The sequence below is a fragment of the Triturus cristatus genome, chromosome 5_1 (genome assembly GCF_964204655.1).
Source record: "Triturus cristatus chromosome 5_1, aTriCri1.1, whole genome shotgun sequence".
In the NCBI taxonomy this organism is placed as follows: Eukaryota; Metazoa; Chordata; class Amphibia; order Caudata; family Salamandridae; genus Triturus; species Triturus cristatus.
This window is the reverse complement of record NC_140587.1, coordinates 372749626-372764566: the sequence shown is the minus strand read 5'-3', so window position 1 is coordinate 372764566 and position 14941 is coordinate 372749626. Positions and strand designations below refer to the sequence as shown.

The 14941-nt window shown below is 45.2% G+C and overlaps 1 protein-coding gene across 1 annotated transcript; it reads right to left on the bottom strand.

Moving 5' to 3' along the window:
• Positions 1-911: 911 nt before the first annotated feature.
• On the bottom strand, positions 912-14286 carry LOC146830903 (uncharacterized). The gene is made up of 3 exons (XM_085603815.1): positions 11406-14286; positions 7436-7543; positions 912-1036 (listed from the first exon to the last, which is right to left on the bottom strand). Exons 1-3 carry the CDS (start codon positions 14284-14286, stop codon positions 912-914), a joined length of 3114 nt encoding a protein of 1037 aa, XP_085459941.1.
• Positions 14287-14941: the final 655 nt, after the last annotated feature.

The window sequence follows — 14941 nt, the reverse complement described above, 5'->3', positions numbered from 1 at the left end:
ATATAGTTGCAGACTGCATAGACCAGTAAAGTACTAGTAGGACAAGGGTACCACATAACCAATTGTTAGATAATTTTCAACAGATTTTAAAAACAGGCTGCTGTTGAGCTAAAAGGCAGCAGTGCAAAGTAAAACACCCCAAAATGTTTGAAGTATAAATAATGATATTTTTTACCCTAACAACAACAATATTATAGAAACCCACCCCATCAACCCTAAGCTGTTTCACCCCTCTCCCCAAACAATTTGCCCTGTCCCCAACCAATTTCCAAAATGTCTAAAAAAGTAACACCAAAGTCCAAACTGTTCCGGTCCCAACTCCCATCTGACCCACCAAGTCCCACCCACCAAAACAAAGGTTAAAAAAGGTAGGGGTGGATGAAATGTGCGTAGTCGCGCTACGCAAAACTCCACGAAACAGAAAAAAAATTTCCGTGAGTGCGCAGAGATTTCACGAACACACGGTATTGCTTGCTCATGAGGCTTTTTTCCTGTTCGCGAACGCTGTTTGCGTGCTCGGGGGGAAATATCTCGCGAACACACATTTTGTTGAGTGCGAACAAGCAAACAGTTCTGCAAAGCCGCGGAACGCAGAATTTTGGGCAAATCTGCATTCTACGCGGAACGCGAAATTACCCAAATTCCGCAAATTCTGCGAGCAGAACGCAATTTACCGCCCAGTCCTAAAAAAAGGGGCAGCAGAGTGCACTAACGGTGGGCCAGGAGCTTTTGATGGTGCCCCTCCATTGTGATTTGTCTGGCTTTGATGCAATCCAGCCTGTACATAATGCTGGGGAAGTTGTGGTTAGAAATAGAGGGGGGCAGCAGTGATGGAATGCTGGTAGGCGGCTGCCAGTGGACTGTGGTGTAGGTCTTGAGAGCATGGAGGCGCTGGGGCCTTGGGCAGCGGCTTACTCCTCCTCCTCTTCCTGTGCCACCAGCTGCTGGTATGCATCACAATTAGACTTCAGCTTCTGCTGCCACAGCCGAGCTGCTACATCCTGCCAATTTGGATGACCACTGACAGCTGGAGAAGCTAGAAAGAAAAAAGGGAAATTATAAACAATGCTCTGTACAAAAAATGTGTTTAAAATTCTGAAGTGGGTGGCACAGCAGCAGTACATTGCTGGTCCACTTGAGTCATTTTGATGTGATTTGAGTCACCACCATTGCCTCCCATTAATAAGTAAGACATTTTACAACATGGAGTATATGTATTCTATCTCTTGTGCTAAATTAATAGAGGCATGCTAGCTTAGCTGCACCCTAGTTGTTCTCATTACTAGCCAATCGTTGCTACTGTCTGTCAGCTGTAATTTACACCTATCTTATTTCAATGGCGCTGATCTCCTGCATAATGCCTTTCAAGCTTAAGCTGACTACACGGCAGATGAATATCGATACACGTCATGTATCAATCATGTGGACATCCATAAGTAGATGGTGGGAAAAGAGATGCACTGCAGTACAGGGAAAGGATTAAGAAACAGGATATAGATTGTATTTGACATATCACAGACTATCCCATTCGCAAAAGTCAAGGCAGTTACTCAGTTCCACTTTACTTCCTGGCCTTACCCTCCACCACACTTTCTAATTTATTTTTCCAACAAATACATTTGCTTGGCAGTAAGGGAAGGAAATGTAAATACTCTACTGCTGGGTAAGCTAGCGGGATTAGGCTGGGTAAGTAGACGTTTTACTGATCATCATCATGTGCCAAAGTTTTGGCTACTGAGTCACTTTAGTTGACAATGTTGAAAGGGAAGAATTTGAACAGGCGTAAATCCGTTATGGAAGCCATGATGAAATATATCACTTGGCTAGAAAAATGTGTCACATGCACATAATGTATTTTCCAATTATTAGGAAGGCTGGTGGGCAGAATTTGGGGAAGAATAAAGGAGTGAAGCACTAGTAGGAAGTGACTGAGTGGGCACTGGGAGGGAAAGGAAACACGCATTCTTTACGCATTGCAATGCATTGAAAACATTGTACATGCTACATTAACTCAAGCCGATGGACATTGCACAGCCAGCACTGCATGGGTAGGGAGGGAAGTGATGATTGGTGATGTGTGATGGGTGAGATTCAAATATCTGCCTTACTTAACAAAATACTGTGAGTTAATGGAGTAGACAGAAATATAACCCCAACCCTTTGAATCAAAGCATTGCTAAAACTATTGCAAGTGAAGTTGGTGAGCCTCTATCCAGAAGAGCGCCCTTGTTTCTTCATCCAAACAATTATCCATTCATCATTTCATTGTTTAGTATTCCTCACCCTTGGCTTGGATACACACCATTTAAGCTTGTCATACATTCTATCATCCAGTCTTTCACCATTGAAAACCATTGATCCACATATCCACCCATCCAAAAATTGCTCTCAACGCAACTTTCACCAACATCAATTTTCCCACCCATACATCCTTTCACCCATTCACCCATCCTGCTTTAACCCACCCAAGCATTCCTTTCCCATACCCAGGCACACATCCTTTTTATCCATCCTTCACAGCATATACCCTTTCATCCATCCTTCACCCACCCATGCATTGTATCACCCACCGATATGCATCCTTTCACCCACATATTCACCCACGCATCTTTTCACTCATATTACATTTCACCCATCCTTGCTCCTCCCATCCTTTTTCCCTTTTCTATCAACCCATTGTTGTTAATCTTCATTATCAACCTTTGTCTGCTGAGTTCCAGATAGAAGAGGACATTAACTACCCAACTCCAGCTATATCTATTAAAACGGGGTTTTCACTAGTCAACACTCTTGCAGTGAGTATGTATTACTTATTGTCAATCAGCAAGCAATGTGACTTACCATTCCGTTCCTGCAGCTGCTGGGACCCCCCTCAACTGCCACTGCCACATCAGCTTGACTGGTGCCCTCACTGCCGGCTCTGCACTGGTGTTCTGTGTGGCTAGAAACAACATTACACATTTTAGATGCCAGATACTAGCGGTGGGCGGAATTTGCGTAGTCGCGCTACGCAAAGCTCAGCGAAACGGTAAAAAATCTCCGCAAGCACGCAGAAATTCCGGGAAGACGCGGAATTGCTTGTTCCGCCCATTCACGACGCTTTTTTCCTGTTCACGAACGCTATTTGCGTGCTCAGGGGGAAATAGATCACAAACACGCATTTTTAAAGCACAAACAAGCAAGAAATTCAGGAAGCCGTGGATCGCAGAATTTTGGGCAATTCCGCGTTCTCCATGGAGCACGAAATTACCCAAATTCCTCAAATTCTGCAAGCGGAATGGAATTTACCGCCCAGGCCTACCAGACATGTCTCCCCTATTATTATTTTTTTAGCGCAATACAACCACAATATATCACTTAAGTTTGCTTCCAGTATCTTCAATCAAAATATCAAGTTGGCATTTTGTTGGTTGGCAATATTTAAAAAGCCAGGTAGTCAAGCCAACCAAAAACATTTTGTAATGGAAGGGCAGAACTATGATTAATCAGAGTCAATGAAGTGCAATGAAGTGAAGGAATAATTGATCAACGAAGGACATAAGGCAAATGCAATGAAGCCATCCTCAAACTTCCAGCCATGCTGAACTGTCATCCACTCTTGGTATACTATTATAATAATACAAGTACAACATTGGGGGGTCCACAATGACAATGGCCACTCTTTTGTTTTACTGTTTGAGCATGAGCAATAAAAGAAAGCCTTCTCAACAAAAACAAACATGCGTACAATACGTTATTTAGGCATGCTATCTTCACAGGAGAGTACCTGACCTAACATGGGTTTCCTGAGTCTTACAGTGCCATCAGTCCACAAGATATATAAGGGTAGAAGAAAAGCTTACTGAGAAAAGAAGCTACAGAACAGACAACTAGTACAGGCAGTTTGATGTCAAGTACAGTAACTTGAAATATAGAAAATAAGTAAATAGGATAATGCAGGGATAAGAAGAATTTGGGAAACAAATAGGGGTGGGCGGAGCTCGCGGAGTTGTACTCTGTGTACTCTGTGTAATTCGGCAGAGTTAAATAAAACTTCTCGCGATTCCACTGAGTTCCATTCACCTGTAGCTAGGAGGTGATAATGTGCTGTTATAGGACTAAGAGGGGTGGACTCCAAGAGGATACTCCAGGCAATTAGTGAAGACAGTGCTGAGGCCTGTAGAGTCACAATGTTGCAGAGGGGACCGGTGGGGTGAGAGGCTGCTGAGTGGTGTCACTATAGGGAAGTACCACTGGTAAACAAGAACGGGTTACAGTGATCAAAGACAGAGAAGAAGAACTGAGTCTCTCAAGCACGGCAGCCATGTTTGAGTAGATACAACTATAGTTATTACATGAATAAAGTAGAAAGTGGATGTATTTCTCACTGCCCACTACCCCTGATTTGTTCTTCTGTATCCCCAGACTGCCCTTGCTACATCAGGTGTCAGGGGGGATGAAGGCAGTGCAAATAGAAAGTAAATGTGGCTCTTGCATCCCTCTTTAGATTCTATGGCTTCCAGTCCTTGCCCTTCCACTTGCCTTACTCCTCAACCATAAACAGTAGTCTATCAAAGGACACCAGGTTATCCTCAGGATTGGATCGAAGCTTAAAAAGGGTCCACCTCTTGACTGCCCCACGTCCGGATAGTATTAATCCCCTCGGGCTGGTAAGATGGTCAAGCGAGGGAAGGAAAGGGTAGGAACAGCGGGGAGGGAGACCTGAGAACAGAGAAAAAGAGAGAAAAACAATATCACCATGCAATTCAATGTCTAGACCTTTTGTTACTAAAAGGATGTTAGGTAGTGGGAACTCAATCTACCTGTAAAGAAAAATACGGATGGCTTTCTGTTGGGCGAGATGTGAGAGTTAAGTACAAGGTAACAGCACATTCATATTCTATTGAAGTAATGGGTATAGTTAGCAAAAAGTTTCTTCAAGCATAAAAATATAAACCCTCTGTTCTAATAATGATCCTGATTACACTACTCACACCTTTATCATAGAACGTGCTTGCCCTTACCGGACCCCTCAACCTAGAATACAACAACCATAAGCCAAATTTTGTTGCAGGCAAAGCGTAAGCACAGAGATTCAGATCGCCAATAAATATCCTATAGTTTGTTAGCCAATCTGTTATTCATGGAGGGTTGGACTCCCATCAAGATAGAAGCCCACATCATAGATCAAAACGTAGTAGATTGTCAGACTTTACATTCTGTAAGCCTCATCAAGAAAAAACAAGCGCTCAAAGTGAGAGAGTCAATAATGCCCAATTCGTAATGCCCTTGCGCAGGGTTCACCAAGCATTCAACCTCACCTCCCGCATGAGACCGCTGGAATTCGCTCCGACGCACTCAAGCACAAAAGACACAGCAAAAGATCCAATGTTGGTGTGGGATCGCACCCTTACACTGACCGTACTTTGCATCTCGGGCACCTCAGAATAATCGGCGTCTTTGTGAAGGTGCCTTCCCCTAATATCCTGTTCCGTGTCGCGTCATCACGTGCCTCTGACAGCGCCGGTGGATGACGGGAACTGTGGTTCTTCTTCGCATCCGCAGTCAATGCGCTCGTGCTTTGTGTGCTCTGACAGTGGAGCAAAGGGGCAAGCCGGTCACGTTATTGGCTGTCTGTTGGTGCCTGATGTCATTTTTGTGCTACACCTGACAGTGATAAAGGCATGCATAGCCCAGTGAAAGGGGGTAATAGTCCATCAATCACCCTGCCCAGGTACAGCTCATCCAGCCGGTCATCAATCCACTTCTCCATGGTCAGCCTCTTCTACAGCTCTTTGTGGTCACACAACACAGTCACTTGGGCTTGACGTTTCTGGATGATCCCCGTGGCTCCCAGGGGACTGATTATCCCTGCACTGGGAGTAGTGCAGTTTGCCCAGCAGTGCGGCACCAGCTTCTGAGCTGCCATCAGATGGAGGGGACCATGAAGGGACGCACTTTGGGACGCACCTTGGTTCTTGGTTCGATTCTATGGTAGCTCGAAGTACCTTTCTGGGCTTAAATCCAGTATAGATGTCCAGGACTTTATGAACTGTTGGAATGTCGCTGTAGAAGGTGCACCGCTGTGTGCAAGGGCTATATTAAATGAGAGGGGCAAGGAGTCAGTTTGGTGATGAGGGCTTTATCCAATGCATGCTCTGGATGTGTATTTAGGGTGTGGACAGCATGCTTTGCAATCCTTCAATGTTCATGGGAGTCCTGCTCTTGAAGGCACTATGAAAATGTGTCTAGGTTTACTCTCTGTTCCTTCCCCAGACCCGCTTCTCTGTCCCAGAGCTCTATTCAGCAGTGCACTAGTCTAATCACAGTCTCTTCCGCAGCCTTTATTTATTATAAATGGAAATGCTGGCTGGTGCGCAAGGAGGAGGCTGCACCAGCTCCCAGTGCAAGAATGCACAGAGCAGATGTGCCTGTGCAAGGGCTCTGGGAGGCGGGGATAATGCCACAGACCACCCTCTTTGTCCCTTGCACAGGACAGGAGGTCGGTCAGTGCTCAGCATCACAGGAAGCTATGAGGATTTCTTCCACTTCAGATTTACTGAAGGCAGGCAGAGCACCATGGAGACAGAAGAAGGACTGCAAGCCAATATCAGCAGAGCACTCCAGCCATCTTAATAGGGATATATATAAATACATGGAGGAGCTGGTAAACTCCGCTACGCTGCGGTCAGAGAAATTATTGCTGAACTTTGAGCTCCAAGTGTTGCGTGGAATGGGCAAACTCTGCAAACTCCGCCAGCGGAACGGAGTTCACCGCTCACCACTACAAACAAACAAATAGAACGAAGAGGAATTGAAAAAAATTAGGAGACTGGCACAGCAAAAGGAATGATAATTCTAAATTAGGCCTGGGCGAAAATTTCGTTCCGTTCGCGGAAATTGCGATAATTTGACATTTTCGCGTTCCGCGGAGTGCGCGAAAATGTCAAAATTTCCGCTTTCCGCAGCTTGGCGATAATTTGTTTCTTGCTCGTGCTGTAAAATAATACATTCTCGCGCGCCCGCGATCGCCTTACCTGAATCCCTGCGTTCGCCGACAAGTTTTCTTGATCCAGTCGCGTTCTCCATGAGATGTTGTATTGTTTTTAGCCATTTGCGCTATATCGTGACAGTTCGCGCCCGCAGTGACGTCATGCGTCGCGCGATCACGTCTTTCTTCTCGCGATCATGCACCGCGAGACAACTCAAAACAAGATGGCCGCGCCCGCGAGCAACCACATGGGTAAATTGGCGACCCGCAACCATGCAGAAAATCTCGCGAACATGCGGGAAAAAAACTTCTGCATCTTTGCGATATTTCCGCTTGTTTGCGATAATTTTAAACATTTTCGCGATAATTTGCGAAAGTGGATTTCGCAAATTCCGCCCACCCCTATTCTAAATGTGGAATGGTAAAAGGTAGGGAAATAATAATATTAACAACAGGAGGACTTACTGAGGCCAGCAGAGCCATCTACTGAAGCACTTGTGGAAGCAGTGGCTCCTTCAGCTCCCTGGCCCGCCTCACTGGATCCAAGTCCAACCCTCTTCTTGCCACTGGATGCTAATGTAAGAAATTAATGAAATTAAATAAGATTAGTTGTACAATTAATAATAATCTCTACAATAATATTTTGAAAGGGAAATGCAAACATAGTAAATTGAACTTTTCTAAATCAGATTTCCTATAGTACTACTCGTATTGTGGGCCTATTTCTAATTTCCTAATCCTAACCCTGTTCCAAATTTCCTAAACTACATTTCAGACTTACTAATAAATTGCAGCAAATGATCTTCGCTTCTCATCTCATTCTCAATCTCTCAGTCTCAACCCCCTTTGATGGGCCAACTCAGTCTTCATTTGTTTTCAATGCATAGATGCATGCATATTACACATCACTGGGAAACTGCTTGGGGTTGGGACTGTATGAGCTACAAAAAATAAAGGCACATAAAGAATGTACAATTTCATTAATACTAATAACTATCACTATCTTAGGGACAGGACAGAGGAGTCTTAGCTTGATTAAGCCCAAGTGAGCGCAAACAAGTATGATTAGGTAGCACCACTGAGAGCATGTCTATTCTAGATGATGATCACATAATATTTGTAACATAAACTAAACTTACCTGAGTGTGGGCAGCATGCTTGCTATTTGGGAAAACATGTTAGCATAATTAGAACACAACAAATAAATTACACACTGAGCCCCGCAACCTCCACACCCAACAGGTCAAGCAGATCCTGGTACCTATCCAGGATGTCGGCCCACCGACATCCTTGATACAGCGTAAGCTGTTGTTGGATAGGCTGGACCCCAGAGCAGCAGCGCATAGCCCGGCGCATACTCTCCCAGTGCTGCCTATACTCTCAGAGGTCATACCTACTGGCAGGTCGACCTGCTGCCAGGCTGGAAGGGAGGTGGCATTGCACATAAAAAACAAGCTCAGCCACCTCCACCTCTAAGAAAATGGCATAGAGCTGCACCCCTTCAAGGCGCGGCCTACCGAAATGTAGGCAGCTGCGGCTAGTGGTGCTGGTTCGAGGCCAGGTGCTTACACTCCCCTGCTCTGTCATGGTGCTGGGTAGGAGGAAGAGAAGAAACAGGACGAAAAGTAAAGAAGGAAGGAAAAAATAAAAAACTTTGAAATGTATATTGTTCATATGAAACTGGGACAAGCATCTAAATGAGATGCAGTCGCTTGCAGATGCAGTCGCTTGCACTCAATTTCTCAGAGAAACATGATTTATTAACAAAATAATGATCATTAATGGTGTCAGCTACAATGTGGTACTAATTACGAATGTGATTTGGCGGGAAACAATGATTCGTATGAAATATACATTTATATCAATTTACATATGGCTTACATGCCCTTTTTGCCATGTGCTTTCCTTGATGAGAATATAATATAACCACACACAAACACATAAATAACTATAACGTTCTCATGGGACTATAATCAACCTTAGACGAACACATAAAATAATTTTAACGTTTTCACTGGGATAAGGGTAAGAGGCTCTAAACATGGGGACTGGATCGAAATATACATGAATGCCGTGGAGCAGAGAACGGTATCTTTATTTTTTAAATAGTTGAGATTCCCGAATGTGGCGATAGGATGTGTGTCATCGGTGTCCGGTCCATAACCGGGACCACGGTGCAGCACCACTCTAGTTGTTAAGAATAACTATAAATAACTATAATATACGTGTGGGACTATAATCAACCTTCTACGAACACATAAATTAATTTTAAAGTTTTGCGTTTGGATAAGGGTACGAGGCTCCAAACATGAGGACCAGATCGAACATGCACAAGTGCTGTGGAGCATAGAACGGCATCTTTATATTATATGTTAAATTATTTGGATTTCCGAATGTGGCGATTGGTCGTTTTTCATCCGCTTCCGGTCCATGAACAGGACCGCGGCACGGCATCGCTCTAGTGGTTGAGAATGCCTACGAAGCTTAAATAGATCCAAGTCAGGGTCTGCCCGCTTCCGGTTCAGAGCGCGAATACGGAGCGGATTCCTAACACGAAGCGTACTTGCTGCAAGGTATGTCATATTAGTTTAGAGGATCTTTGATAGTGGAGACAATAGTACTCATGGGGCCCTTTTACTAATGTTGTGCTTTACTTTACCCAAACAGGGATTTCATACATGAAGTTCCTTATGACCAGCAATGTAGATTTTCCTAATATATTATGACGGAAAGTCTTAATTTTATTAAAGACACGGAGGCGAGTATTATGCTTTCTTTTCTTGCTTTTATTCCAACAGCAGCAAGATAAACTAACATACCCAGAAGGCTTGGTGGAAAAACTACCAGCCAATGGAAAACGAAGAAACAAAATATTGTCCAATCATAGCTCAGCTCGTAATATAAGGTCTATCCTGACTGCGAACAGCCCTCTTTCTTGTGCGAGCAATTACAGAGAATACAAAAATAAAGGAGTAACGGATAACAAAATGCATAAAGATAGAGTCCACGTGAAGACTTCCTTTCCAAAGAGCAGTAGAGGAGACTCGGAGAGGAGTTCGGATCCAAGCATGGTAGGCGATGGAACCAAAGAAGCGATCTTGGCAGGATCCGGGAAAACCTCAGGATGACGCTGGTGGAAGCGCTGGAGTGCCTGTGGGGAGGGAGAACAATTGTTAGAAGTGTTGCGGCGGGATAATACTCGCCTCCGTGTCTTTAATAAAATTAAGACTTTCCGTCATAATATATTAGGAAAATCTACATTTTATGGCAAGACCGGAGGCTCCTATTATGCTTGTTTAAAGCATATCTACCACTAAAGAAGATGCAGTAACAACAGGTTTACAATAAAATGTACGAAACACTGTATCATTAGACCAATCTGCTGATTTTAGGATGTCCTCCAGACGGGAGCCAGCCCAAAAGGCTTTAGAAGCCATGGCTCCCCTAGTGGAATGAGCTCCAAAAACGGAGACGTCAATACCGGCCAGGGACATGACCCAACGAACCCAGCGGGCCAGAGTGGCAGAAGAAACAGGGTGAAAGGGTTTACGGAAGGAAATCAGAAGTTGGGAGCTGGAGGAAGTCCTGAGATCAGAGGTTTTACTCTCATAAACTCTTAGGCATTGACCTACACACAACTTGGGATTGGAGGGAAAATAAGGATAGAACACAGTATTTAAATTAGTCTTTGTGCGTTTGTGAATATGGAACAGCACACCAGTAGGAGTGAATTGGCGAGAAGAGACATCCATGGCCCTCACATCAGATACTCTTTTAATGGAAAGTAAACATAACAACATAGTGAGTTTGGCAGAAATCATTTTCAGAGAAAGAGCAGAGTTATCAGGCCAATTAGAAAACAACTGTAAAACCAGATTAACATCCCATAAAGTAGAATACTTAGCCAACGGAGGTTTTGAAAAACGAACTCCTCTCAGCAATCTGCAGATCAAGGGATGAGCTCCCGCAGGTTTTCCATCGATATGGGCATGATTGAGAGAAATGGCGGATCTGTACAGATTAATAGTACGATAAGATTTGCCAGAACTGGCCTCAGAAGCCAGGAAGTTAACAATAAAATTTAAAGAGGCTGAAAAGGGATCGACTGATTTTTGAAGACACCAGCTTGACCAAAGAGACCAGGCGGATTTGTAAGCCTTGGAGGTGCCTGGGGCCCATGCACGACTAATGAAGACTGAAGCCTCCTGCGAAATGACGAGATCAGAAGAGGAAGGCTGGAAATTTTCCATGCGGACAGCACCAGTGATTGGTCGACAATTAGAGGGTGAGGATTGCCCAGGGGGTCCGAGAGAAGATCGGGAAGTGGGGGAAGAAGGACGGGAAAGTCCACCGCCAACTCTAGGAGAGACGGAAACCAAATCTGGGACTGCCAGAAGGGAGTTACCACTACCAGAGACGTCATCCGGCGATGTACCTGCGAGAGGACTCTGTTGATTAACAGGAAAGGAGGAAACGCATAATTGAGGTGGAGGGACCAATCTTGAAGGAAGGCATCGGTCGCCAGAGCCAGAGGGTCCGGACGCCAGCTGTAAAAGCGGGGCAACTGAGAATTCAGTCGAGAAGCAAAGAGATCTATTGAGAAAGGACCCCACAACCGAGAGAGGGAGAGAAACACGGAGGGAAGAAGCTTCCAATCGCTGGAATCCCGGAGATAGCGAGAATGCCAATCGGCGACGGCGTTGAGATCCCCTGGAAGATACTCCGCAGAGAGCGAGAGATTGTTGGATAGGCAGAATTCCCAAAGGCTCTTTGCTAGGTCTGCCAGGACCTTTGACTTGGTGCCACCGAGATGGTTTATATAGCGAACCGCAGAAACATTGTCCATGCGAAGGAGGATGGTACAACTTACTTTGTCCTTTGCCAGACTCTGAATTGCAAAGGAGCCTGCAAGCATCTCTAAACAGTTGATGTGCAATTTGGACTCCTCTTTTGACCATGTACCTCCAGTCGATATTGGTCCACAACGGGCGCCCCAACCCGACAGGCTTGCATCGGATTCTAATACAAGATCTGGGGCGGAAGCGAAAATGGTTCGACCGTTCCAAGCATCTAAATGGTTCATCCACCAATGAAGTTCTTGACGAGATTCGAGATCTAATTTTACTTGATCGGAATATGCAAGGCCTTGCCGAATATGTCTGATCTTTAGGCGTTGAAGAGCCCGATAATGAAGGGGACCCGGGAAGATTGCCTGAATGGAGGCCGAGAGAAGGCCGACAATCCTTGCTAGGGATCTGAGAGATATTAATGGACGGCGGAGCGCCTGAGAAATTTCCGCATGAATATTGGAGATCTTGGACTGAGGAAGAAGAAGGGAAGCAGATGGGGAGTCTATGCAAAACCCCAGAAACTCCATACTCTGAGCCGGAATAAGAGAGGACTTCTCCAAATTGAGGAGGAAGCCTAGATCGAGTAATAGAGAACGAGTGATGTTGAGATCGTTCAATAAGGCCTGTTTGTCCAGATTCATGATAAGGATATCGTCGAGATAAATGATGAGCCGGATCCCAAGAGATCTGAGATAAGCCACTACAGGTCGCATCACTTTTGTGAAGCACCAAGGTGCTGAAGAAAGACCGAAAGGCAGGGATCGAAAACGATAGGTGACGTCTTGCCACTGAAACTGGAGGAATTTCGTGTGGGAATCGTGAATGGGAACAGCTAGATAAGCGTCTTGGAGATCGATACGAATCATCCAATCGTGTTGACGCAAAGTGTCTCGTAAATGTAGAATTGTCTCCATTTTGAAGTGGCGATAAACCACGAACTGATTGAAATATTTGAGATTGATCACAGGTCTCATCTTTTTGTTCTTCTTTTGAACGAGAAACAGAGTACTGAGAAACCCTGAGGGATCGAAGGGGGAAGCTAGAATAGCTTTTTTGGAAAGAAGGACTTGTATTTCGGAGGACACCAGAAGGGACATTTCTGTGGAGAACACTAACGGCGGGGGAAGAGTTTCTTGAAAAGGTGGAGCGTAAAACTCTATACGATAACCTTGGACAGTGTTGAGAACCCAAGGATCTGCAGTGAGGGACTGCCATCTGTGAAGGAAAAGAGATAAACGTCCCCCAACGGGGGTTGTTGCACCTACCTTGCTGGGACGAGTTGTGGCGGAAGCCACGTTGGCCCCTGCCTCTGTATCCCCGACCTCTTTGGGGGTAGAACTGGGGCTTGTAGTCCTGTTGATTCGAGTTGAAGGAGCCACGGGAGCCTTGGGAGTGGAAACCACGGCCGGTAGAGCGGCTCCTGCCTCTTCCGGCCCTGCCAAAAACCCGAGATGGGAAGACTTTCTTGATGGATTGCTGTGCTTTATCCAGGGAGGCAAAGGTGGTGACGAACCTGCTCAAGTCTCTCACCAACGAATCTCCGAACAGAAGACCATCGGCCTTGACACCAGGATCAAGAGGGGCAAGATTGGCCAATTTGGGATCCAATTTAATTAAGAGGCCCTTGCGGCGCTCATGAGTCATGGCTGCGTTGGTATTGCCCAGAAGGCAAAAGGCTCGCTGGACCCACAAAGATACTTCTTCCGGATTGAGCTCGGAGCCGTCAAGGCGAGCTGCCTCTGCCATATCAAAAATACGTGCAAGGGGACCCACTAGATCGAGCAATTTGTCTTGGCAGGAAGACCATGCTTTATCCACTCCTTTACGTGGATCTTTGCCAAATTTTGAGAAAAAAGTAATGAGAGGTTGATCTACAGCGGGAGTAGAAGTGATATGGGAAGGGAGAGAAGGCTTCGGGCACTCAGACTTCAGTTTAGCCCTAACCGTCTTGTCTAGTGGAAGACGAAGTCTTGCGGTGATATACTCCCCCACGTGTTCAATGGGAAACCATTCGGTTGAATTAGGGTGTCTAATAGAAGCAGGATCGAAGAGAGGAGTACCTTCGGGGTCAAGCACTGGTTCAGATGCAAAAGCATCTAACTTCAATTTTTTAGGAGGGGAAGACGAAGGGTCCACAATTTCAAAAAGATCAGTAAGGTCAGTGGCGTCACCCATATCGTCATCTGTATCATAAATTGTTGAAATGACCAATTTCTGTGGTACCTCTGGATTATTTAGTTTGGCTTTACGTTTGCCACCTGGACTTTTTAACCCCTCCTTGGAAGGAGGCCTGGGAGGAACCACGTCCTCTGTCGTATGTGAGGAAGACTCACCAACCACTTGAGACGCCAAAGGAACCTTAGAGAGTACCATCTTATGTTTTCTGCTATTCCCCGCAGAATGGGCCATTGTTTTGGTCATTAAACTTAAAATAGAATTCTCCATAGTTTCGGAAAAACGTTTCATGGAGGTCTCAACAGCATGCTCCACAGAGGTATTAATAAAGGTATTCAAATCCTCTTTAAATGCTTCCCCGTCATTGTCATTATTTTCCTCAGAAACATACATAATGAAATACTAGAGAGAACTGGACACAAATCTGGAAAGGAAAGGGTTAAAACTGAAGGAAATGAAGTGGGCGTGTGACAAGAGGACAAACCCCCTCCCACAAGGGGCGTGTGAATAGTGGGCGTTGAACCGGAAAGTAGCGTGGTGACAACGATTCTGAGAAGCAGTCGGGTCGTGAGGAGAAACGAAGCGCTGCGCCACCGGCTTGAGGAAAAATGAAGGCCGGTAAGCGAGGCGCGCGCGGAGCAGATGAAGCGTCGTTAGAAACGAGGGGGGGCTAAAAGGAATAAATAATGAGCATACGCGCGTGCGAGCGCGAAGGCAAGCAGCAATGAAACGTCGCTGCGCACAAAAGAACATTCAAACAAGGTACACCATAACCATAGCATAAGACATAACTTTCGTTGAAATGAATTAAAAGGTACTTATCTTGACTGCGAGCAGCAAGAAAAAGAGGGCTGTTCGCAGTCAGGATAGACCTTATATTACGAGCTGAGCTATGATTGGACAATATTTTGTTTCTTCGTTTTCCATTGGCTGGTAGTTTTTCCAC